Genomic DNA, 22928 nt, shown 5'->3' with positions numbered 1-22928 from the left:
TTTTCCCTCCTGAAAATACAAAATGAATGAATGAATGGCTTAAAAAGTTTCTGGAATTAGGGGTACCTGGGTGACTCAGTAGGGCAAGCGTCCAACTCTTGGTTTTGGCTCAGGTCATATTGCATGGTTTGTGAGTTCAAGCCCCGCATCGGGCTCTGCATTCACAGTGTGGAGCCTGCTTGGGATTCTCTCCCTGACCCCCCGCCTTGGCCCTCCCATCTCTCTCTCTCTCTCTCAAAATAAATAAACTTAAGCTCAGAGCCTAAAGCCTGCTTTGGATTCTGTGTCTCCACCTCTCTGCCCCTCCCTTGCTCATGCTCTGTCTCTCTCTGCCTCTCAATAATTGAAAAGCAAACAAACAAACAAAAACAACCAGTAGTGTATAAAAACAGTATAGGAACGCCTGGCTGGCTCAGTTTGTGGAGAGTCTGACTCTTGATCTCAGGGTTGTGAGTGCTCGTCCCAGGCTGGGTGTAGAGCTTACTTGTAACAACAAAAAACAAAAAAAACACGAAAACACCAAAAATGATATAGAAACACATTAATTTATACAGAAAAAAGAATAAGTCACATAAAATGTTACCACTGGTTCTCTCTGTGGGTATGATTATCATTACAGAGGACTTCAAAACCTCCATTTTGGAAAAGGAGTTATATATGAGGGATATAAAAAAAAATCACCATTGCAGAATTCTCCTTTGCATTGGAGAATTAACTCAGTAAGCAACATTCTCAGAGAACCTCATCTTGAGAACTATGCCAATGTTTTACATACTCAAAAAATAATTAAAGTCAATCAAGATTAGAGAGGAAGGACCAAAATGGTACGCGAGCCAAAACTTAACCTAACCCTATTACAAATCTAACCACGCTGAAATGGCAGAAAAGGAAAAACCAGTTACTTTGGGAACAGTATTTTGACCAAAAAGAAGTACATACAAATAGATCAGTCAAGTTGGTAAGTTTGGTTGCTCACAGGGGTAGGAGATGGCAATTCCGAAAGTACTTTAGGAGGGTTATGGGACGGGACAGTCCGTGGACGCGCTGGGGATCAGGAGAAGCGGGGTTCTCACCCCTGGAGAGAGGAGTCCCTAGGTAAGGAAAGTGGAAGGGCAGAAGGAAACCTCGCAGCGCTGGCTGTGATCAAAGGGTCAGGAGAAACGGAGTTCACATTCTGGGTTCCAGCCCCACTCAGCCATGTGTACGCACGCACGCATACACCGGTACATACGGGTGTGTCCGCCTGCACCCACCTCCTAGCCTTGTTCACCGCCAAGGCCGAGAACTAGCTGCGGCTCAGCAGCAATGAGTGGAATCGGCCCCCAGATCTTGATTTCTAAAGGCCATTTTCTTTTTAAGTTCTTTATTTATTTTGAGAGGGAGGGAGAGCACACGTGTGAGTGGCAGAGGGGCAGAGAGAGGGAGGGAGGAAGACTCCCAAGCAGGCTCCAGGCTGTCAGTGCAGAGCCCAACGACGCTGGGCTTGATCCCACGAACTGAGATCACGACCTGGGAGGAAATCAAGAGTCAGATGCTTAACCGACTGAGCCACCCAGGTGCCCCCTAAATGCCATTTTTGAATAAAAGGAGCCAGTATTCCTTGGAGACACGTCTGAATCCTGGACAGGAGCACGAAAAATAGAAGATGCGCCTAGAATATCATACAGACCAGAAAGTAAGTTTTCGAAGATGGTCGGGGCTGGGGCGGAGAAGGGAATGGAGAGGTGCCTGCCACTCAGGAGGTATAAAGTGTTAGGTACGCAAGACAAGTTCTAGAGCTCGCTGTACAACACTGTGCCTGTAGTCAACAATGCTGTATTGGACATTTCCACGTCTGTTAAGTGGGCAGAGCTCATGTTAANATGACCTGAGCCGAAGCCAGATGCTCAACCGACTGAGCCACCCAGGCGCCCCAGTAACGGATTTTTAATTCACAAAATAATGTATCTATTTTAGAAGCTGAATGCTCTTTTCCAATGAAATTACACAAAGCTGAAGTGTCTTTAAGACTCCCTCCCACAACACCATCTGAATTAAGTTCTCAAAGTTAACATGATCACGAGTCAGACATGTGCCTCCTGCTATGACGCACTGAGCAGGTTACAATGTTGCTTCTAGGGTATCGCTGCCCCCCAAAAACGTAACCTGGATCCAATGACAAGCAAACGTGAAAGGAACCCAAATTGAGGAACATTCTACAAAGCGGCTTGGGGACAAAGAAGATAGGAGATACTCCAAAGTAAAGAAGACTGAGGAGGGTACGGTAAGTATGGGTCTTGACGACGATGGTGTGCGTTATCTAAGGTGTTAACAGAAGCTTGGCAACTTTTTGAAAGTCTGAAATTATTTCCACATGAAAAGTAAAAAACAAAACAAAACAAAACATTGAAAACTACAGCGAACAGAACATACAACAAGGTCAAGTTCCGGCCCGTGTCAGCTTATGAGGATTTTCATACGTTAGATGCTACTTCACCTTCAGGTGTGCCAAGTTCATTATGCACACAACCAGGGGCTCGAACTATGCTTGGGGACTCCACACTGTGCTCTGAGGAATCTCTACACGAGACAAGGAGGAGGAGCAAGGTGACAGCCCGGGACCCTTCCTCCTTCCGTGGACACCATTCTGCTTCTAGCTGCTTTACCCGAATAATCTCACCTGACAGGACTCTGCTACTAAAGAACGTAGGTCAGAATACTGTTTAGGATAAACGGGGAACCAACTATTGACACATGGATGAACCTCAAAACCACTACGCTAAGTGGGATGGGCCAGGCACGGAAGAGCACATGCGACTTTGTTCCTATGATGTTCTAAGCAGGCAAATCCAATGTCCAGAACTGGGGAATTCATCTCTAAATTTATATAGGTTGTAAGTATCATTCTATACTGTATAGAAACATGAATCAGATTAGTAACTGGTGCAAAGTGGAGCAGATGGACTGGGGAGGAGCACATGGGACCTTTCTGGGGTGGGTCAGAGGCATGTATACGTTTGTCGAATGGAACGGGAAACTTTTAAGGGGTATATCTTATTGTATTTAAATTATACTTCAAGAAACCGGACTGGAAATTTCATCTCAAATCTCTCACATGAAAAGAATTCGTAGTTTCTGATTTATTAGACCGATCACGTATGCTGTGTAGGCCACAAATCTCAGAACAAGGACAGCAGAAGAAATGTCCTTGAAAAATGGAGGAAAACCTCACGACCAAGCTGAGATAATGCCGGGTTAAACAGTGATACGTGAAACTGGAAATACTTTAATACATACCTTGTAGAAGAAATACTGTACAAGGTGTGCTATTCTCACGTAATATAGATGTCCGTGAGCCAACAGCAGTTTCTTTAAATGTTTAAACTTCGGAACGGCATAATCGCTATTCCTGGCTGCTTGGCGACCTTCTTTGCCTTTAATACCTAAAAAAAAACCAAAAAAAACCCAAAAAACAAAAAAAGACAACTTCCATAGGATGAATATTTTATAAAATAAGCGACCCCCTAATTCGTTATTTGCACACTTTTACCGTGTTAACATGACATAGCTCACTGTAACGTTTAACTTTGTTTTTTTAGCGAGATGGTGCAGTAACAGTGACAGTGAAACCTACCAATACAAAGCAAAATGAAGTCATTGGTAATTACCTAACTATAACCCAATATAAAACAATGAAACAAAATCACTGCTTTAATCATTACGAGGCAAAAAATTATCTTAAGAAAATTAAATCAGAAAGTGATCTGAAAGGCACTTAGGAAGTGCTTAAATGGCCAGGCCACTAGATAAGGGGCTACAGCAAAGCAACTCAGAGCCCCGGGCTTTGTGGTCTAGGAGCTCAAAGCTGATGAGCTCTGGAAGGATGGGGGAATCCCCTCATGGAATGAAACTCTTGAGTACTGAGTGTCGAGCTCAAGCAGCTTTAGGCCACTGCCACACTGAATAACCAACAAGTAAAAAACAGAGTACCTCCCCAAAAGAGTGCTTTCCAAATGGGAAGCAGTTGGGAATCTCAACTGCAGTGATTATAATCCCCAAGATACTTAATTCAAGGATTTCTTCTCCCCCACCGACCCCGAAACTTGCTGGGGTATGAGCATTGCTTCCTACCAGCAGCCTGGCATGGGGGAAAATGGCGCAGGCAGTAGGGAAGGCTGTTGTTGCGTGCCAACGGATACATTCAACGCTACGGCCCGAAGTGTCCATAAATATTGCCACATGGCAAACCAGCCAACCGATGATCATCTCTTGGTCCCAAACAGTTAAGAATCTCAGAAAATATAGTGCAGCAACGTAAGCAGGCGATGTGGCCAGGGGCGGAGAATCAATAAAATTTCATGCACCCTGTCAAAGGGAGAGCTGAATGATCGATGACACTGCTAGCACATTCGGGAAATCCCATCTACTTGGCTAATCTAAAAATATCCTCGAACATTATACTGCTACAGTCGCACCAGGGGTAGGACGGTGGGGTGGACATGTTTAGATGAGGGCCTTCACTCAATTAATAATTATCATTCCCAAATTAAAATTCAAGAGGAGTAACCAAAGCATTCTTTCTAGAATATAAGACCACCATACGTACAAGCAATACGGGTCCCTTACAGACGCCATCTCGTGAGGTGTTTCTTACCTATTCCCACATGGGATTCCAAGATCATACTAACATCATTGGCACCATCGCCTATCGACAGTGTTATGGGGCTGCCTTTTAGATTCTTCACCATTCTGACAATCTAGATGTTAAATACAAAAGAGGAAGAACAGGTCAAAGCAGAATGTGAGACAGTACAACACTGGCGGTAGATGTGACCTTCACACTTGTAAATGGGGGCCTTGAAAACAAGCAGAAAGGTAGTCTGCGCACAGGCGTAGAGCAGGCTTCAATTCTCAGAGGCAAAGGAACATAGCTTTTCCCACGTAACACCAGTGCCCACTTGTTTTGAGAGATTCCATGGGTCTATTAAGTGTCAGAAAAGCTTGCCTCCTACCTATAAGAGAGGCCAGTACGTTTCCCTCTTTTGTCCCTGCTTCGAGCATCCATTCAGATGAGGTGTCGAGTGTGAGAGTGAGAGTTAACCAGAAAGCTGGTTTGGGGTAACGTGCATAGGGCTACTAGAGTAAGAGTGGGTAGAGAGAACAATGCTTCTCAAAGCTCTCCATCTCTCCCCTCTGCAGACGCAACCACTTCCTTCGGTGCATGCCCATATTCCAGGGGACTTACCTCACGTTAAGTTCTGACACCCATCCGGGGGCCAACTAAACGTCACTAGATCTCCCAATGCCCGGTGTGACTTCGTCACTTCTACAGGCAGCTGCTTTTGTACATGGGGGCAGCTTCAGGACGGTGAGATTTGCAGAAAGTTCCCTGAGATAGGTTTATGAAGCCTGTCACTATTCCCTGAGTGTCTCTTCAAGCTGTGTCAATGACATGGTGCTGCTCACTGCTGTGTTCGGGGTAGGCACCGAAAAAGTCATCTTGTCCCGGCGGAGTTACTTGAACAAGTATACTGGGTAAGCAGGTGCCCTCTCGCCCCAGGTTTGACATATTGACCGCTTCATGTGTCACCCTCCCCCCAAACCCCTAGAATCTGGCAGCTTTTAAAAAGCTTACATAATACTCTGGTTTCTCTTCAGATCGTATAAATCTTTCGCCTTTTAAAAAGCTTACATAATGAAGTAGCTAACTAATGCTTTGCGAGAATTCTGTCCTCAGATTTGCTTTTACCAGTGAACATAAATAAAATCCACTTTCGACATAAGTGATTAGAAAGAATTTACATGAGGCTAAGCCACCCCACAGTCTTTTCCTTAAACAAAATTCAGTAGGGGTTCCGTTGTACAAAATAGCATACAAAAAGCCCACATCCAATTCCATGTAACACAAAAATGTTGTTATTGTGAAATGCCAGCTCTCCCCTATTCCCTCCCGTCAACTTGCTTCTCTTTAAAGTGTTTTAGGGACTGAGAAATAATCTGTAAATGAGTCAAAGACGAAATTAAAGAACCCAAACTAATTTTCTTTTACAAAGTCCAACGTATTCCTTTTCTAAATGTATGTTTATTGATTTCCGAGAGGGAGAGAAAGTGTGAGCTAGAAAGGGGCAGAGAGAGAGGGGGACAGAATCCGAGGCGGGATCTGCGCTGTCAATGCCGGGCTCCAACCCACAAACCGGGAGACCGTGACCTGAGCCCAAGTCAGACACTTAACCGACTGGGCCGCTCAGGCGCCCCCTCCACTTGGTTTTGATGGGCTACAATACCAGCTAACCTAATTGCACCTGGGAAAGCTGTGCAGTAATGATTCGCACCTCAAGGAAGAAAAACCTCAGCCAGGAAAGGTCGAGGGAAGGCAATAAAATTATCAAGGGTGACAGGCTCTGCATAAAAATAGATTGGGAAGATGAAAGGTTGTCCTTGCGGAAAGATGAAAAGATATACAGTCATGGATGATAAAATCATGAAAGATTTAGACAGATAAACACGGTGTTTTTTACTGTGCCCGGGTCACTTGGATTAAGGATTCTCTTCAATTTCTAGGAGAGCTTCATGAAAAAGAAACCAATTTACCAAAAACGATTTCCCGATCAACTACAACTGTCCACAATACAATGTGCAAAGATCCAAGAAAGACATAAGGCTGGGCACACACCTTAAGCAACATATAATGGAAGAGCAGAGACAAAGAATGAACACAAGAATATCAGATGATACATTAACAAGGGACACTACCAACGCAAAGTATCTGTGCAACGGAGTACCTAACACTGTCGTCTAAGCTGTCCACAGGAAAAGGCCTAAGATTGCAGAGAAGGGAGGGGACACGATGTGCGAGAGTGACGAGCAATGATTTTACAGAAGGAAGTCATTTTATAGAAATCACGGTTAAAGACAGAAAAGAGTCATTTTATCGAAATCACGAAGGACGGTTAAAGATTTGTGGGGATAGGAAAAGGGGCTTGGAGGGGTATTCCAAGAGAGGGAATGGTCTAAGGCGCTAGCCAGCTACAATATATGGTCAGAAAACAGACTGGCTTGAGTAGATCAATGAGCTTTCACATGGGGGGGCAGGGCATAGACAGGTGTATTGGGGTCCAGATCAACAGGGGGTGATATTCTGAAAGTAGGAGGAGGATGCAGGAGGAGCGGGAAGAAAAAGCAAGACCGCAGGCCAAGAGCAGAGTTAGGCGACTAGTTATAGGAGAAGTTCAGGGAGCTGTTAAAGGCCTGCACCCGGGAGGAAAGCAAAGAATGGATGAAAAGGACAGTGCCCCAGAAAAGGGAGGAATTTGGTGACTGAGACCGCACGGAAGGGTAAGGCGTGGGGGAAGCCAACGGAGGGTTTGAACCCAGAGACCTGGAAGTACACCGAGCTCGGTAACTAATGTGCCCGGCCAGGAAGATGGCGGGCTCTAAAGCTGAAGTGAGACGGAAATGACAAACCCATGAAGACGTGTTCTGGAAGCAGCTGGAGAAGTCAAGTGGAAACCCCGAGTACCTAGATTGGAGAAGTGACTGGAAAGTCTCCCATGTGGACATGACAGACGAGAATGGGTATCCTGGAAGATGGGACTCTACTGAGGCATCACTTCCCAGGGAAGTAGCGTAGTCAGGACCCTAGTGAGCGATCTGAACAAAAGACAGTAAGTGTAGGGGGAAAAACGAGATCTTGCCTCTGACCAAAGGGACACATTTCTATGGCTACACCTCTGGTAGGCTCTACTTTGTTGCCTAGGGTAACCGAGGCTCCGAAGGTTGAAGAAAAAAAAGAAGAGCATCTGATGGTGGTGGGGACTGAGAGTAAGAAGAAAGGAGATGGAGACAATGCCCTCAATTAGGATGGGCTGTGTGTGTGTCTGTGTGTGAAGCAGGGGGGAGGGCTTGTGTAAAGGATGAGCGGAAGACACGGCCATCCCCTGGGTCTACAGCGAGCAGCAGCAGAAAGTGAAGAAGGAAGGTTAATACCGCACACGAAAGAATACAGTGTGTACAGCCGTGACAAAGTCTGTAGCTGAGACTCTAAGGTTCTTTGGACCCAGTAAGTACAAAAAAGCAAGGGGAAGCAGATCAAGAGGCTCAAGAAGCTGGAGAGAACACTGTGATGGGGACTGGCCCTTGGACTAGGTTTAATTAGGGGTAAAATTTCTGTCGGGGCTGAGAGAAATTCAGAGAAAATTCCAGATGAGGAAAGCTTTGAAGGTTGGCATGAGCGTGGCATGTGGGAGGGACACAGTGGGAGGAACAGGCAACATGAGTGGAGGGTTTGGGCCGGCTGTGGGAGGGGCAGTGGACACGAAGCATGGACAGACATGGTAAGGGCCCACATCGGGGAGCCGAAGGGCCCCGGAAACTACTGAAAGTGCCCGAGTAAGAATATAGGATGGGAGAAGCGGCTGGTTGTAACAAGTCGGCACCCCAATGACAGCTATGAGCAAAGGTGGGATCAAGGTGACTGACTCTATGTAAAGGGAGGGAGGGAAGGAGAAGGGTCAAAGGTAGTTTTGGTGACTTAGGGAGCAAGAGAAAGGTGGCACCGGTAACGAGAATAACGAAGACAAGGGAGAATACGAACGCGCCTGCAGGAGGATATTATCGATCTGTCTTGGCCACCAGCATTTAATAGGACAGCGCGCATTCCACACTCAAGGGGACCAGAAGCGTGGGTTAATTCAAAATGGCAGGCAGACTCCCGAATTTGACCACAAAGGAGCCTGTGCAGACGTAATAAATACAAAGGGGCCCTCTGAGGGAAGAAGTCAAGAGCTAGGCGAACACTGGCCTTGATAGAAACTATCAGGAACATTGGCCCTGACTTCCGTGTACAGAAACACCCAGAATGGAACGTTCACGAGCGTCTGGTTACCTGGGCTTTCTGTAGCGGCGCCATCCGGCAGCACAGCACCGCGGTGCACTTCATGCAAATCTGTAAGAAAATGCTTTTGTAGTTGTTGGAACTGGAGTCTTGACTGGAATTGAGTATGAGCGACAGTGTGGAGCCATCGATGATTAGTCCATATTCCTGATGTTCTGTCCATGCTCTGGAAGAGAAAAACAAGGCTGTAAGTGAACCTTTAATATGTTTCTATTTAGGAACCCGCGTTTTTACAAAACCGCAAAGGGCAGCGCCCCACAAATGAGTCATTGTCGATCTGGTTCCCGGACCTGCAAACTGTAAGGGAGCAACTGGGTCTCATAATGGCAGAGCACACGTTTTCCGTGACGTCTTTGAGATTTGAGCTGCCCAAAGAGATATTAAGTTCTAACAGGTATAGAAAGAATGGACATCTGGCAGGCGGGCTCCATGTTAGAAACTCACGGAGAACTTTGGAAGTTACAGATCACTCAGTCGAACTCTGATACGGAGACAAATCTTCAGTCGGAAAACTTCCCGGTACAAGGAAAAGACAAAATGGCTTTGGGCACAGAAGCCACAGAGGATCTTTTCCTGACCTGTCAGCAGATCTGGCTTCTCAAAAATGACAGAGAGCCTCAAAGACAGTGTTCGTTAAAAAATACCGTTCCGTCATGATCTATGTTCCTTAAATAAGTCTCATTTTATACTTTCCCGTCGCAATCATCTGGGCAGTTTAAAAAATTGCCCACACCTGGGGGGCACCTGGGTGTCTCAGCTGGTTAAGCATCTGACTTCGGCTCAGGTCATGATCTCACAGTTCGTGGGTTTGAGCCCCACATCAAGCTCTATGCTGACAGCCAGCTTAGAGCCTGGAGCCTGTTTCAGATTCTGTGTCTCCCTCTCTCTCTGACCCTTCCCTGCTCGCTCACTCTCTCTCTCTCAGAAATAAATAAAATATTAAAAAAAAATTAAAAAAAATTGCACACACCTGAGGTCTATTCCTGGACAAATGAAGTCTTGGGCAGTGCTTGGTTATTTAAAGGTGGATGTTCCAGAAAGCTCTGTAGGTGATTCTCAGGCATAGCCGGGATGACTAATGGGTATTAGGTGCCAGGTAAGACAAACAGAACAGGTGCCAAGTACTTAAGAAAAACATATGGGGGGCAACTCACAACCGTGAAAATTCTACCAATTAACATTTCATTTTTTTGTAATTAAGAAAAAAAACAGCAGGGGCGCCTGGGTGGCTTAGTCGGTTAAGCGTCCGACTTTCGCTTAGGTCATGATCTCGCGGTTCGTGGGTTCGAGCCCCGCGTCGGGCTCTGTGCTGATTGCCAGCTCAGAGCCTGGAGCCTCTTTCAGAGTCTGTGTCTCCCTCTCTCTCTGACCCTCCCCTGCTCACGCTGTCTCTCTCCTAGAAATAAATAAAACATTAAAAAAAAAATAAAAAAAATAAAAAAAGAAAAAAAAAAGAAAAAAGAAAAAAAACAGCAATGAATCAATTTTTGCTCAGAGAATCTTGGTTAAGCGTCCAACTTTGGCTCAGGTCATGATCTCATTCATGGTTTGTGAGATTCTGACTCACTAGGTTTGGGGCGGGGACAAGAGACTATTTCTAACAAACTTCTGGCGCTGATGGAGCTGCTGTTCTACAGACCAAACTTTTGAGTAGCAAGAGCCTACCACGCCTCATGATTCTCGTATTCTGCATTTCATTGGTATATCCTACGAACACTACAGTACTTTGTAGTAGTGCTGCTTCGTAATTTTAGAAGCATGTTTTATTCACTAAGAGACAGCGATCATGTGTTCTCCTTCGCTTCCCTACTCACAGAGCTGCCTTAATGTGCAGAAAATAGTGGCTCAGTAATCCATCAAGCAGTATTTGTAAACATCAATGGTAAGGCAGGACATATAAGAAGAATGGAAAGAATTATTAACCGATCTTTCCTTGGAGAACAGAAAAAACCTCCTCAAGGGGACAGAAGTATACGTGAGGGGACGGAATCTATGCAAATGACATCGAATGGCTAATCCAGAGGCAGGGACAATAAACACCAGGAAGAACAGTGTCCTAGAAAGACGGGGTAGAAGGAGGGGAGGGGAGAAAATGTATACTGTGGGGCACCAGGAAAGCGAGCTGAAAAGGTCACTTGAGGCCTTGGTTGCGATCTCATTCTGCGGGTAAGGGAGAACCACACGTCAGGCAGAGGGACTTATGGGCTTTAGGCATGGCTTGCTAGGAATTTGATGTGCAGCCCTCGTGGTGAGGCCAGAAACCTGAATGAGGCTTGGTGGCTGATCTGAAGTGGAAGGGGACAAAGACAAAGAGGCAGAAGCTGGGCAAAGTGATTCTGGGCCGGATGCTTCTGTAACTTGATGGAGGTCTGCGCCCAACTCCAAACAGATGAACCGCAAGTGGGAATGTTCTGAGATGTTTCAGAGGCGCTGGCTTTTCCAAGTGTCCAGAGCTGCTGAACAGTGCTAGGGACCAAATGAGGTCCCATGAGCCCACCGCCACATGCAAGTCCTACGTTGAAGCTCTAAGCCCCAGTGTGATGGCATTTGGAACTGGGGCCTTTGGGAGGGGGCTGGGTTTGATGAAGTCACGAGGAGCTTAGCGCCCTTGGAATAAGAGACACCAGGACTTCATCTCTCGGTGGTGTGTTAAGGACCCCGTGAGACGGAAGAGGGACCTCACCGGAACTCGACCATGCCGGCACCCTGACCTTCACACTTCTAGACCCCAGAAATATGAGCAATCAGTTGCTACTGTTTAAGCTACCTGGTCTATGCTATTCTGTTATGTTAGCCAGAGCAGGCTAAGACAAATGGGCCAGGAAAATGTAATTGGGACTGCCTTTAGAAGTACCATTTGGCTAAAGGAAGGAAACATTGATGACAGGCAATTAATAAAAACATGTTTACTCTCACTGATGCCCAAGTACCAAAAAGAACAACAGCTGGTTTAGAATCGGCTGCAGCCTCATGAACATGGGGAAGGCAGTTTGAAAGCTTGTTTAAACGCTAGAGATAGCATAGTTGTTAAAAAGCCTGGGCTCTTTGGATAGGCTTGTTCTACTCCTTGTTAGCTGTGTAATCTTGAATAAGCTACTGCATCTCTCTGACCCTTACTCTCTGTAAATGTTTTCTTTATTTTGAGACAGAGAGAGAGAGAGAGACAGCGTGCACAAGCCGGGGAGAAGCAGAGAGAGAGAGAAAGGGAGATACAGAATCTGAAGTAGGCTCCAGGCTCTGAGCTGTCACCATAAAGCCCGATGTGGGGCTAGAACTCACAGACCATGAGATCATGACCTGAGCCGAAGTTGGACGCTTAACTGACTAAGCCACACCCAGGCGCCCCATGAATTATTATCTTTTTAAAAGTTTATTTATTTATTTTGAGAGAGAGAGAGAATCCCAAGCAGGTTCATACTGTCAGCACAGAGCCCAATGCAGGGCTCAAACTCACAAACCATGAGGGGCACCTGGGTGGCTCAGTCGGTTAAGCGTTCGACTTCAGCTCAGGTCACGATCTCACGATTCATGGGTTGGAGCCCTGTGTCGGGCTCTGTGCTGAGGAATAGCTCAGAGTCGGGAGCCTGTTTCAGATTCTCTGTCTCCCTCTCTCTCTGACCCTCCCCTGCTCACGCGGTCTCTATCTGTATCTCAAAAAGAAATAAAACATAAAAAAAAAACCTCACAAACCATGAACTCATGATCTGAGCCGAATCAAGAGTTGGACACTTGCCCGACTGAGTCACCCAGGTGCCCCTCTGGGCACTGAATTATTATGCATCAGTGGCTTTCCTGGAGACCCTTAAGTTCTCCAAGTTCTTCGTAAACAGGAAGTTGAAAGCAGAGGTATTTGGTTTCGTTCAGAGTTCCAGGGCATGAAAACCCATCCTGAAAATGGCTCTAGGACCTCAAGTTGCATGGAAGATGTTCTAGAGGCCAGTTTCACTGCACCCAGTAGACCAGGCCAGACTGAGTGCTCACTACCCAGACCCTAAACATTAAGAAATGGAACTACTTTTCTATAGCTTGAGAATTACAGGATTTTCTTTTAAATTAAAAGAGAGGTAGAACGTGCCATGATCTCCAAAGGGCCATTAGCCAAGTCCCCAGGGAAGGTTTTAACTTCTNGGTGAACAAAGAATGATAAAGCCTAGAAAACGGAGCCTTCTGCATAAACGGCTGTGATTTACGTTTATACTGACGCCTAAGTATAAGAAACTGATGCAGTTTCTTACTTTTTAAGGCTTCTAGTACTTTTAGGAAAATCGTGCAGCAACTTCTTCCGGTATTCTATCAGCAATTCATGTAATCGATCTTCCTTCCTCTCACTTTCCTCGATGGTTTTCGTAGTCAGTTCTAAGAGCTCGGTGCTGGTCTGGAAAAGGCGGCACGCGTAGCACGTAGATTTGGCCGTCTCCATCTTGTCCCCGGTGAGCACCCAGACCTTCAGACCCGCCGCATGGAGGGCTTCAATGGTCTCAGCTGCCTGATCTTGCAGCCTGGGAATACAAAGGAGACCTTGTTATCCTAAAAACTCCCTGACGGAGAGTCGGCAAGAAGCCTTGCTAAAGAGAAGCTTGTTACAATTCACAGCAATTATGGCGTCCGGACATGTTATCAGTTGGTTTTCTTATATATCCTTTACTCTTTCTGAGAATGTTCTATTTGGCATAGTTTTACTTCCTAAAATGAATTTCCAACAGTGAGGTTTGAAAGCGCTCACGGCATCTCTTTAGGTAGCCGGCTTCCCACGGCAGAATTGAGCATCGTCACTCTTACCTAAAATGTTCATAATGTGCTCCATTATATTTCATGTCTCACCATAACAAATACTTAACATGGTTCAAAACAGAGAGGGCCAAACACATTCTAATGAGATACTGAGGCAAGATAACCCATCCCCATTGCTGAGGAGCTCTAAGAAGAGGAAAGCCAACCATCCTGAAAGACAATTTAAGCATAAATCTGAAAGGTAAGGAGAGAAGAGTACGTTCTTTGAGTTGCCTTTGGCCAGAGAATAGCAAAGAAATTAGACTAAACGAATCCCATTAAAATTTCAATCCCTTCCAATGTGGCTGAAATATACATATGCGTGTGTAAGTTTCTGTTTGGTTCAGTCTCATAATTTGCATTTATAATTTCTTAAAATCTCCTAAAATGTTAAGAGCCTACAACTTATTGCTTCTGACCGATCAGTGCTAGAGCCCTACCATCATGTCTAAGGGAGCTGGGCCTGTAGAGTTAAAGCCCATTATTTGAAAATATGCAAAAACATGTGCTAGCCTATTCAACTAGGTTAGACTGAGCTCCCATTTTGTTTGCTCTAACTTGAATTTCCTTTCTGCTCACTTCTGTCTGTCAAAGTCTTACCAATTCCATCAGGCACCAGCTCAAATGATGCTTCTAGCACGAAGCACTCTATACATCATAAGACTATTTTACAAATATCTGCATAAATAAATGGATGGCTTTGTAAACATTCAAAGTATCTTAGAGATAACAAATTCATTCTTCTAAGCCCTAAATACTTAAAAAAAAAAATCATCCCCAGCGCGCCTGGGTGGCTCAGTCAGTTAAGCGTCGACTTCGGCTCAGGTCACGATCTCATGATTTGTGAGTTCGACCCTGTGTCAGGGACATTGAGCCCTCTGCTGTCAGCACAGAGCCTGCTTCACTTTGGATCCTCTGCCTCCCCCCTCCCCTGCTCGTTCTCTCTCTCTCTCAAAAAACAAAAACCAAACAAAACAAAATTATTCCCACAAACAATTCAAAAGCTGGCATATCAACAGACCTGAATAAAACATTTCAAAATCTGAGAATAAATGACCCATCTGGACAGATAACCACCCTAAACAACTGGTCATGAAAACAACAAGAATATTATTTTGTAGTTACTTGTCTTCCACTGCAGTGGCTCCAATTAAATTCATATTTGTCTCAATATCATCAAAAACCTTTTCCATTTTTTCTTCTCTGTCTTGTAAGGCCATTTTCGCCTCAATGAGCTGTCTGTTAATTCTTTCATAATCTTCTGGGGCAATTTCTTTGAAGGCTACACAGAGTGTCCGATACCCATCCTAGAAGCAAAGTAGGAGATCTCTAAGTTATCCAAATAGTTGGAAAAAAATCCCACACCCTCTTTAAATACTTTTGCCTCACTGTACACAAGAGAAATTTTGATGTATTTTTAGTAACACACACACACACACACTAAGAGATTGCAACAAAAAAGGTNTTGACCCTAAACAAGCTAAACTTCATTTTAAACACTGACACAGCAATCCCACAAAAGAGCCATCTCCAGCAGTTCTGGGGGAGTGCAGGCTCACCATAGCGTTCCGTTCCACATGGGCTTTCGTTAACTCAATTTCATGATTTTGCACCCTGGGGAAAACCGCGGAGTCTGCTCCTTTACAAAAGAGAAGTATGTCTCCTAAAATAAAAAACCAAAATACTCAACTTAGAGTTGTCAGATGGGTACTGGGACTTCAAGAACAGATGTCTTTACGGGGCCCCCACCCACCCAAGCGACTAAGGACTCAGCAAGGCTCATCCCAAGGGAAGGAGACACCTTGACCTTTACCCTCTCAGGACGATGCTCACTACCTCTTAAGACTAACGTGCACACGGAGAGTAACTCCGAGTGTGCAAGTACTTCTGTTAAAACAGACTTCCTTCTGGTGAATCATGAAGAGTGTACTTGTGTTAAGAAGCTGCTTCTGAATTCTCTTTGGAAACGCTGTCAACCCCGGTCTAAAGTCCACACGTGGCATCCACAGGTGTCAAGGGTTAAACCCAAGAGCAAGTAAGATAAAATCACTTTGAATAAACTAGAGGTTGCTTTAAAGATGGTGGCTTGGGGCACCTGGGTGGCTCAGTCAGTTGACCGTCCGACTTTGGCTCAGGTCACGATCTCGCGGTTTGTGGGCTCGAGCCCCGTGTCGAGCTCTGTGCTGACAGCTCGGAGCCTGGATCCGACATCAGATTCTGTGTCTCTCTCTTCCTCTCTCTCTCTCAACTCCCCTCACACTCTGTCTCTCTCTTTCTCACAAACAGATAAATGCTAAAAAATTTTTAAAAAATGGTGGCTTGACAGTTTTGACTAGAAACTTGAAAACAGCACTGTACAGTGTTAGTACAAGTGCAGCTTTAGGTCATCCATGCATCCAGCAAAGTAGGCACAGGGGAGCATTAAGAAAAAGACACTTCACCCTGCTAAGGCAAAATGCTGAGTTTAACAAGTTCAGAAGATGTGTAACTCTGAGGTCAAGACCGCTGGCAGACCCCTTCCCTGCCCGCCACACCATCTGCAGTGGACTGCATACATGCCCGTATGCAGGGAAAGCTACCAAGTATTTCAAACATTAAGTGGCTTTTTAAAAATTCCCCCTCACACATCCACGGTGTGTTTAAAAGTCACGCAACAAATTCTGTAGTTGTATAATAAAATCAATTTCAGGACCTGGCAGTCACACCACGAAGTACGAACAAAGTGGGAAATGCTTCCTCAAGGGTCTGTCTACATCTTCCCATTCTCACACTAAGGAATTTGGGGCAGATTTAACACTAAAAAGTAAATTAGTAGGATATAAATCAAGGAAAATTTGAAAACCTACCTAGAGACCCACATGGTCTCTCTCTCTCATGCATCTGAGAGCCTGCAAATGAGGCAGGAGTGCTCCACCCATGGCTCTTGTTCAATCTGGGCAGAAGGTACCTCAGCCACCATGGCTGAGAAGACATGGGGGCTCCTGGGATGATGGTACCGGGTCGGAAGCCAAGGGCAAGCTTCCTCACTCTGTCAGAGAGCCCAGCGAGCTGGAGTAAAGCCACAATACCCTTTCCCAGCAGCTTGGATCTTCGTCATCCCTAGTCGGCCTGCTCCCAGGAAGTATGAAGCAGGGGGAAATGAGGAAGGTCCGGCCAGCAACTCTCTACACTCAACAATTCTACTGCTGACGGGGCACCCGGGTGGCTCAGTCGGTTAAGCGTCCGACTTTGGCTCAGGTCATGATCTCACAGTTTGTGAGTTCGAGCCCCGCGGTGGGCTCTGTGCTGACGGCTCAGCCTGGAGCCTAGTTCAGATTCTGTGTCTCCCTCTCTCTCTGCTTCTCCCTTACTCGCATTCTGTCTTTCTCTCTCTCTCTCAAAAATAAATAAACATTAAAAAAGAAGAATTCTACTGCTAGTTTATCTCCCAGCACCTGAGTGTACCGAGCTGATGCATGTAGACAGTACTGGGGACTGGTCTGTCCTATGAATTATAAAAGTCACGCTTTCAGTCTGGACATCCAAGACCGAAGAATAGAGCTCAGTTTCCAAGAAAATGCATATCACAGTCATACCAGAGCTTCTGCCACTGACAACCTGGCAAACTAAACATATGTGCTTATATAAATACATCGAGGCAGGGGTGCCTGGGGGGCTCCGTCGGTTAAGCATCCGACTCCGGCTCAGGTCATGATCTTGCAGTTCACTGGTTCGAGCCCAGTGTTGGTACTGTACCAACAGCTCAGAGCCTGGAGCCTGCTTTGGATTCTGTGTCTCACTCCCTCTCTGGCCCTCCCCCGCTCGACCTCTGTCTCTCCCGCCCCCTTCAAAAATAAAACTTTAAACATAAATACATGAAGGCACATACAGAAATCCATGCTTTGCAGGAGTTTAGGTAACCATATACTACACACAATGTTTTCCTTTCTTAAAACACCTGGTCAACATACAAAGCTACAAATGGAAAACGAGAAAAAGTCAAATGTTTAAAATGAATACCTGCTTGAGTCTTCACAATTACACTCATACGACGACGGACAGAATCGAAGTTTAAGGTGTGAAGAAGTTCATACCTTTATGAGACAACAAATGAGAAAAAGAAAATCCCTAGATCACATGGGAAAAATAGAACATGACAGGAACATCTGGAATACGCTTTCCTCTTTTGGTAANTTCTTTCCTTCAGGTCTTTGAAATTTTTCTGCACTTAGAACACGGGGTCAGAGGCTACCAGGGTTAGTTAAGGGAGATGTATATCCTCTCATTATGTGACTTAAAATGGTAAGGAGCGAGCGACTACGCAGGAATGGTGGGCAAAGAGCTGGTGGGCCAGGCCATTTCTGGAGGGGTTTAGGAACAGTCCCACTCTGCCAATTCTCTTAATCGTCTCTGTGGTGCCCGCTGTGTGTTGAGCANGGCTAGTCGTACAAGACAGGAAGCAGAGGGTCAAGAGGACTACCTCTCAATCTGCCATATGATGCAGTAAAGGAACTCACAGGGGAGATGGGGAAGCACAGAAGGAAGGCTTCCTGGAAGAGGCGGGGCCTGGGCTGTGCCCTATAGGAGTGACATGATGAAGGTAGGGCGTCATGGCATTTGGAGTAGAGGAAAGGGCATGTGCAAAGGCACAGCACCGCATGGGGGACAGAAAGTAGTTCACTAAAGCTTGAAATCTAGTCGACAGTGGAGCAGAAAGAGGGGCAAGCAAGGGCTGGGAACTGAGAACACTGTGGGCCATGTCCGAGATTTGGCCTTTTATCCTAAGAGCAACAGGAATCCCATGAAGGGTTTAAAGAGTGGAATGACACGATCAGATCTGTGCTCTTAATGAGATGAGAGAATGCAGAAGAGTAAAAATAAGACTTGCAAAACCAGGGGGAAATGTTTTTTGAAAAGCAGCAACTTGGACGCAAGTATCTGACCTACAAACATTTGCTGTGAAGCCTGTTTTGTGATGGGAGCGAGCGGGTTGTTGGCTCTGGGATGCTGTGTATGAATGGGATGTCTGCACATAGCAGATCGTTTGGTGGGGCCCAGAGAGGGGCACCGCTCGGAACTGGCTACAGTCTGGACTCTGATAGTGATTCTGGGCTCCTGGCAGTCAGGCCAAAGCGCCTTCCTCCAGCTTCTCAGCATGGCGTCCCAAAGGGGCAACGTTCCCCAAACACATCTGTCCGTATTACAGGTTTCCGAGATGGGTCTCAGGAGATGCCAGGGGCCAGAGTGGAAACCAGATAAGCTAATTACATTTCACGTTCAGAAGAAGGAATTCAAATTAATCACAGAGCCTAATTAAACTCGGCTGTTAAGCCGAGGGGGCTCTGCCCCCTGGGATCTCCATAGAAAAGAAGAAATAGAACGACACTGTGGCATCAGGGTAGGTGCCCCGGGACTCGCCCCGGGGCACCTAGAATGAGACCGAGGTTCGGACGTCCAAGCCGCCACGACTGGCTGGGCCTGCAACCCCAGCGTGCCTGGTGGGGCTCTGGAAAGCAGGCTTCATGCCTGTTCACGGAGGTTTCTTGCAGCATGTGTTGGGGAACCAAACTTGGCATCCAAGTTTCAGAAAGATGGTCCACGCAGACTCTCATTCAGGCTACCGGACCCATCTGTGAGCCAAATGGGAATGAATACTTTGCACCTCCAGTCCCAGTTTCTAGCCTTCTATGAGAAATGTCTCCTCTCTACCTATATTTACATAAACCTCTGAACTGGGAAAGCGGCACCTTACACGTCCATACAATGAGATTCCTTGGGGGCGTGGTGGGCCGTGGGGTTAGGAAGCGATAGACCTCAAACGCACACTGCTACTTACTGTTCTATTTCTTTTCTTTGGTTCTCCACTCTCATATGGCCGTTCCGGTTTCCTATGAACGTGAACCCATACCTGTCAAACAACATAAAGAGACCTCTGTGTATCTCTAAAGAACGATTAGTTTTCCCTTGCATGGGGGTTACTCATACTTGTTGACTGTTTGCTTTGCTCCCATGTGAAAAATCTCCGCCCCTAACTATACTTCTCTTGACTGGCTGAGAGGACGGCCCAGAGGAAGTCAAAGCCCAGTCACGAGTTAGAACGGAGGAAGAGGCAACCTGTAATTCCAATTCTGTAGCTAACACATCGGGTGGCCTTGTAACCGCTTAATGATCTCAGGCTTCAAGAGTGAAACGGGGCTGTCAGTTACAGAGTGACGTCATAGTTGCTGAGAACACTTCCGAAAGAACATGTGTTGTACAAAAAGTGGACACTGTCTTATAATTTGCAGACTATCATATGAACATTTGGACTTCCGGTTGGCATGCATAAATAGTAATGGAAGTTACATCTTGGCATCGCGATTTCCTTTCTGGTCTTAATTGGCTAGGTTTGGGGAATTTTTCACAAACGTTCAGATAAAGCACTTCGGGTTTCTATTAAAGAATATTTATAAGATAAGGTTATTGAAGCAAACAGAAAAAAACAACTCTGGTCCTCCTGTGATTTCCCTTTCTCCAGAGAAGTACAAGACGTGTGGACTCTTTGTTTTTTAACTCTTCGAGCATGCTAATGTATTTCTTTGCAACTGATCTCAGCGTTTCTGAAACAGCTTTATTGAGGTCTGACCGATATGCAAAGAATTCCACGTTTAACGTGTGCAAACTGAGAAGTCGGAACGCACTGCGACAGCATCGCCACAAGCGAGGAATGAGGCGTATCCGACACCCCTCAAAACTGCCTTGTGCCCCCCTGGCGTTCTGCTGTGTGTGGTACCCAACACTTAGCAGATCTCTCCTCTTAACAGATTCTGAATTGGGAAATACTGTGTTGTCAGCCACAGGTACAGGGCGGAGCCACAGCGCTCTAGAACTTTCTCATCTAGCATGACAGAAATGCTTACTTTTTAGCTCCTTTCACCAAAGCTATTTCATCTGGGGAAGAGGACATGTACGTCAGTTCAGCGGATTCTGCAGGGCCATCCACAGCATCGTTGCTTTTCACTTCCACGGTATGACATAAACACAAGGCACGGAGAAAGAGCTCCTCTCGGTTCTGCAGATCAGGAACAGAAAAACGACTGTGTCATTTTCCCTTTGATCACTTGGTAGTCAGTGAACAGAGAAAAGGTACGAATGTGAGAAAATGTTATCACCTCCAGCAAGCTGAGCAGATGAAAGTTCTAAAATTCTGATACTCAAATGAGCTGGAGACCCTCCCTTGTACCTAAGAGCATCCCTGGTTCTCAAGGAAAGTGCCCTAGGGGCTGCGTGAGCTCATTTGGGCCACCACAGTGTCACCTAACCCTGAATCAGTGGGTCCTTTATGGCCTCCAAGAGTTCATTCAGGGTGTAAGTCACAACCCAGCAACAGCTCAGGTGCAGGGAGACTTGGGTTCATTTAATGTCTAGACACTCCTGGGACCTGAATGATTGGCAAAGGGCATTATTCTCGGAGCAGCTCATATTTTTAAACGCAAAGCATAAAGAATTCTGACTAAGCAGACAAGTGACCATTCTACCCAAATGCCATTTTCCACAATTCTGTTTCTAAGTTGGCCTTGTTGACAATTTCCGGAGGCGCGAGTGGAACAGAAAGTGGAAGTCAAAACGGCAAATGGTTGTTCAGAAGCCTGTGTCACGTGCTCTGAGGCTTCCCTTCCTACCATACACAGTGAGTACACGCACACGTGGACGGACTTGATGTGGTAAAACGAGAGTGCAGAGAACGCTACCTTATCTGCTTTGTCAAAATAGGTTAAGGGTCCATCAGTCTGAGAGAGTCCATCGGTCTCCTGGGCTACACCTTTATACTTGTGCCCATCTATGCAGCACTCAATGAATTCCATGCTATTTTCAGTGAGCGTTCCAGTCTTGTCTGTAAATATATAATCCACCTAAAAACAAGGACACAAACATAAATCAGTTTTACCGTCTGCAGCGTGGTTAGTTGTGAGGTAAGTTGTAAGGCAGGGCTGTTTTCATATCCATCGCAAAGCACTTTCCTAAGACCTCCGGTCAAACGTCAGGTAATTCAGAAAAGCAGTATTATGAAAAGAGTGGGAAACGAACGAATACTTTTCAAGACACCGAAACAGTATCCCATGTCCAAGGTTGATGCACTTAAATACAGAAGATTAACAGGAAAGAAAGATGTGGCTATTTTATCAAACTGAGAATCTTTCAATTTATTGCTTACCTGTTTTGATGTAAATAAGTCCTAAAATAAAAGTTAATTTTCCAAGTGAGAAATAAGAATATATTGACCACTTATTACACACACACACACACACACACACACACACTTGACAGGAACCTAAATTGATTGGGATGTAACAGAACTTTTCCCTGAAAAGTAAAAATTACTATGAATATGCTAGATGGAAGTAAAATGCATTGTGTTATATAATGCATATTGAGTCAGACAATATAGATGGTCCGGGAAAATAATAATGTCAAGACTTAATGAGGAGACAAACTAAGTGTATAATGTTCAAAAACTAACAAATTTCTTTCCACGCACCATGTATATTTTTAGATACTCCTGAGCANTTTAAATTAGAATACAAGCCAAAAAAAAAAAAAGTATAACATAAGTGTACTTTCATAAATAATGGGGGGAAAAATAAGCTATGAAGTAAACTTTCCGTGCAAAATAAACCGTTTTGAGCACTTCCATTTTATCTCGGTTTTTAGCTCTTCTATTTATAACATCTGGCTTTTGGAAACCCACAATTTTATCCTCCTTTTTGGCAATTTATGCTTAAATAGTTAAAATGATGGGCTGACAGGAACGGGCATAAGCGCAAGATTAAGGTTTTCATTATGTAAGGGAGAAAGAGACGAGCTCCAGCAGTGGTTGCTTTCTAATTATTTTTCAAAGCTTTTCACGNGTTTTAAGTCTCTCTTTAAATTAATCCAAGCGGTATTATTCCTGTATCATCTAGATTTTTCTGGTTAAAATAAAATTCTTTGCAGCTTTGTTCCCGATCAAAATCATTTACCTTCATTCATATTCCCCTGAAGGTTGTCCTGGTTACTGCACCTCCTGCGCCTGGATGAGCGTTAGCCCATTAGAAATCTTTTAGGAGTGGCAGANGTAGTGCAGGAGCACCTGGGTGGCTCAGTTGGTTAAGCACCTGACTGACTCAGGTCATGATCTCACTGTTCATGGGTTTGAACCCCACGACAGGCTCTGGGCTGAGAGTGCAGAGCCTGCTTGGGATTCTCCTGCCCCTCTCCTGCTCACATGCTGTTTCTCCCTCTCTCAAAATCACTTAAAATAATTATATAAAGAGAGAGTGCAATTGTT

At 45.3% G+C, this 22928-nt stretch overlaps 1 protein-coding gene across 1 annotated transcript in view; it reads right to left on the bottom strand.

Moving 5' to 3' along the window:
* ATP11C (ATPase phospholipid transporting 11C (ATP11C blood group)) overlaps positions 1-22928 on the bottom strand; it is an 88680-nt gene that overhangs the window by 29135 nt on the left and 36617 nt on the right. The window contains exons 12-21 of the mRNA XM_077773879.1: positions 21352-21513; positions 20521-20672; positions 19458-19529; positions 17642-17715; positions 15202-15305; positions 14768-14949; positions 13108-13371; positions 8864-9038; positions 4634-4736; positions 3277-3422 (exon numbers count right to left, since the gene is read on the bottom strand). Of these exons, the coding sequence (XP_077630005.1) occupies positions 3277-3422; positions 4634-4736; positions 8864-9038; positions 13108-13371; positions 14768-14949; positions 15202-15305; positions 17642-17715; positions 19458-19529; positions 20521-20672; positions 21352-21513 (1434 nt within the window). The remainder of the gene's footprint in view (positions 1-3276; positions 3423-4633; positions 4737-8863; positions 9039-13107; positions 13372-14767; positions 14950-15201; positions 15306-17641; positions 17716-19457; positions 19530-20520; positions 20673-21351; positions 21514-22928) is intronic.

The sequence above is a fragment of the Crocuta crocuta genome, unplaced genomic scaffold, assembly GCF_008692635.1.
Source record: "Crocuta crocuta isolate KB4526 unplaced genomic scaffold, BGI_CrCroc_1.0 scaffold241, whole genome shotgun sequence".
NCBI classification, from domain to species: domain Eukaryota; kingdom Metazoa; phylum Chordata; class Mammalia; order Carnivora; family Hyaenidae; genus Crocuta; species Crocuta crocuta.
The sequence above is the reverse complement of the archived record's forward strand: the minus strand, read 5'-3'. Positions and strand labels throughout refer to the sequence as shown.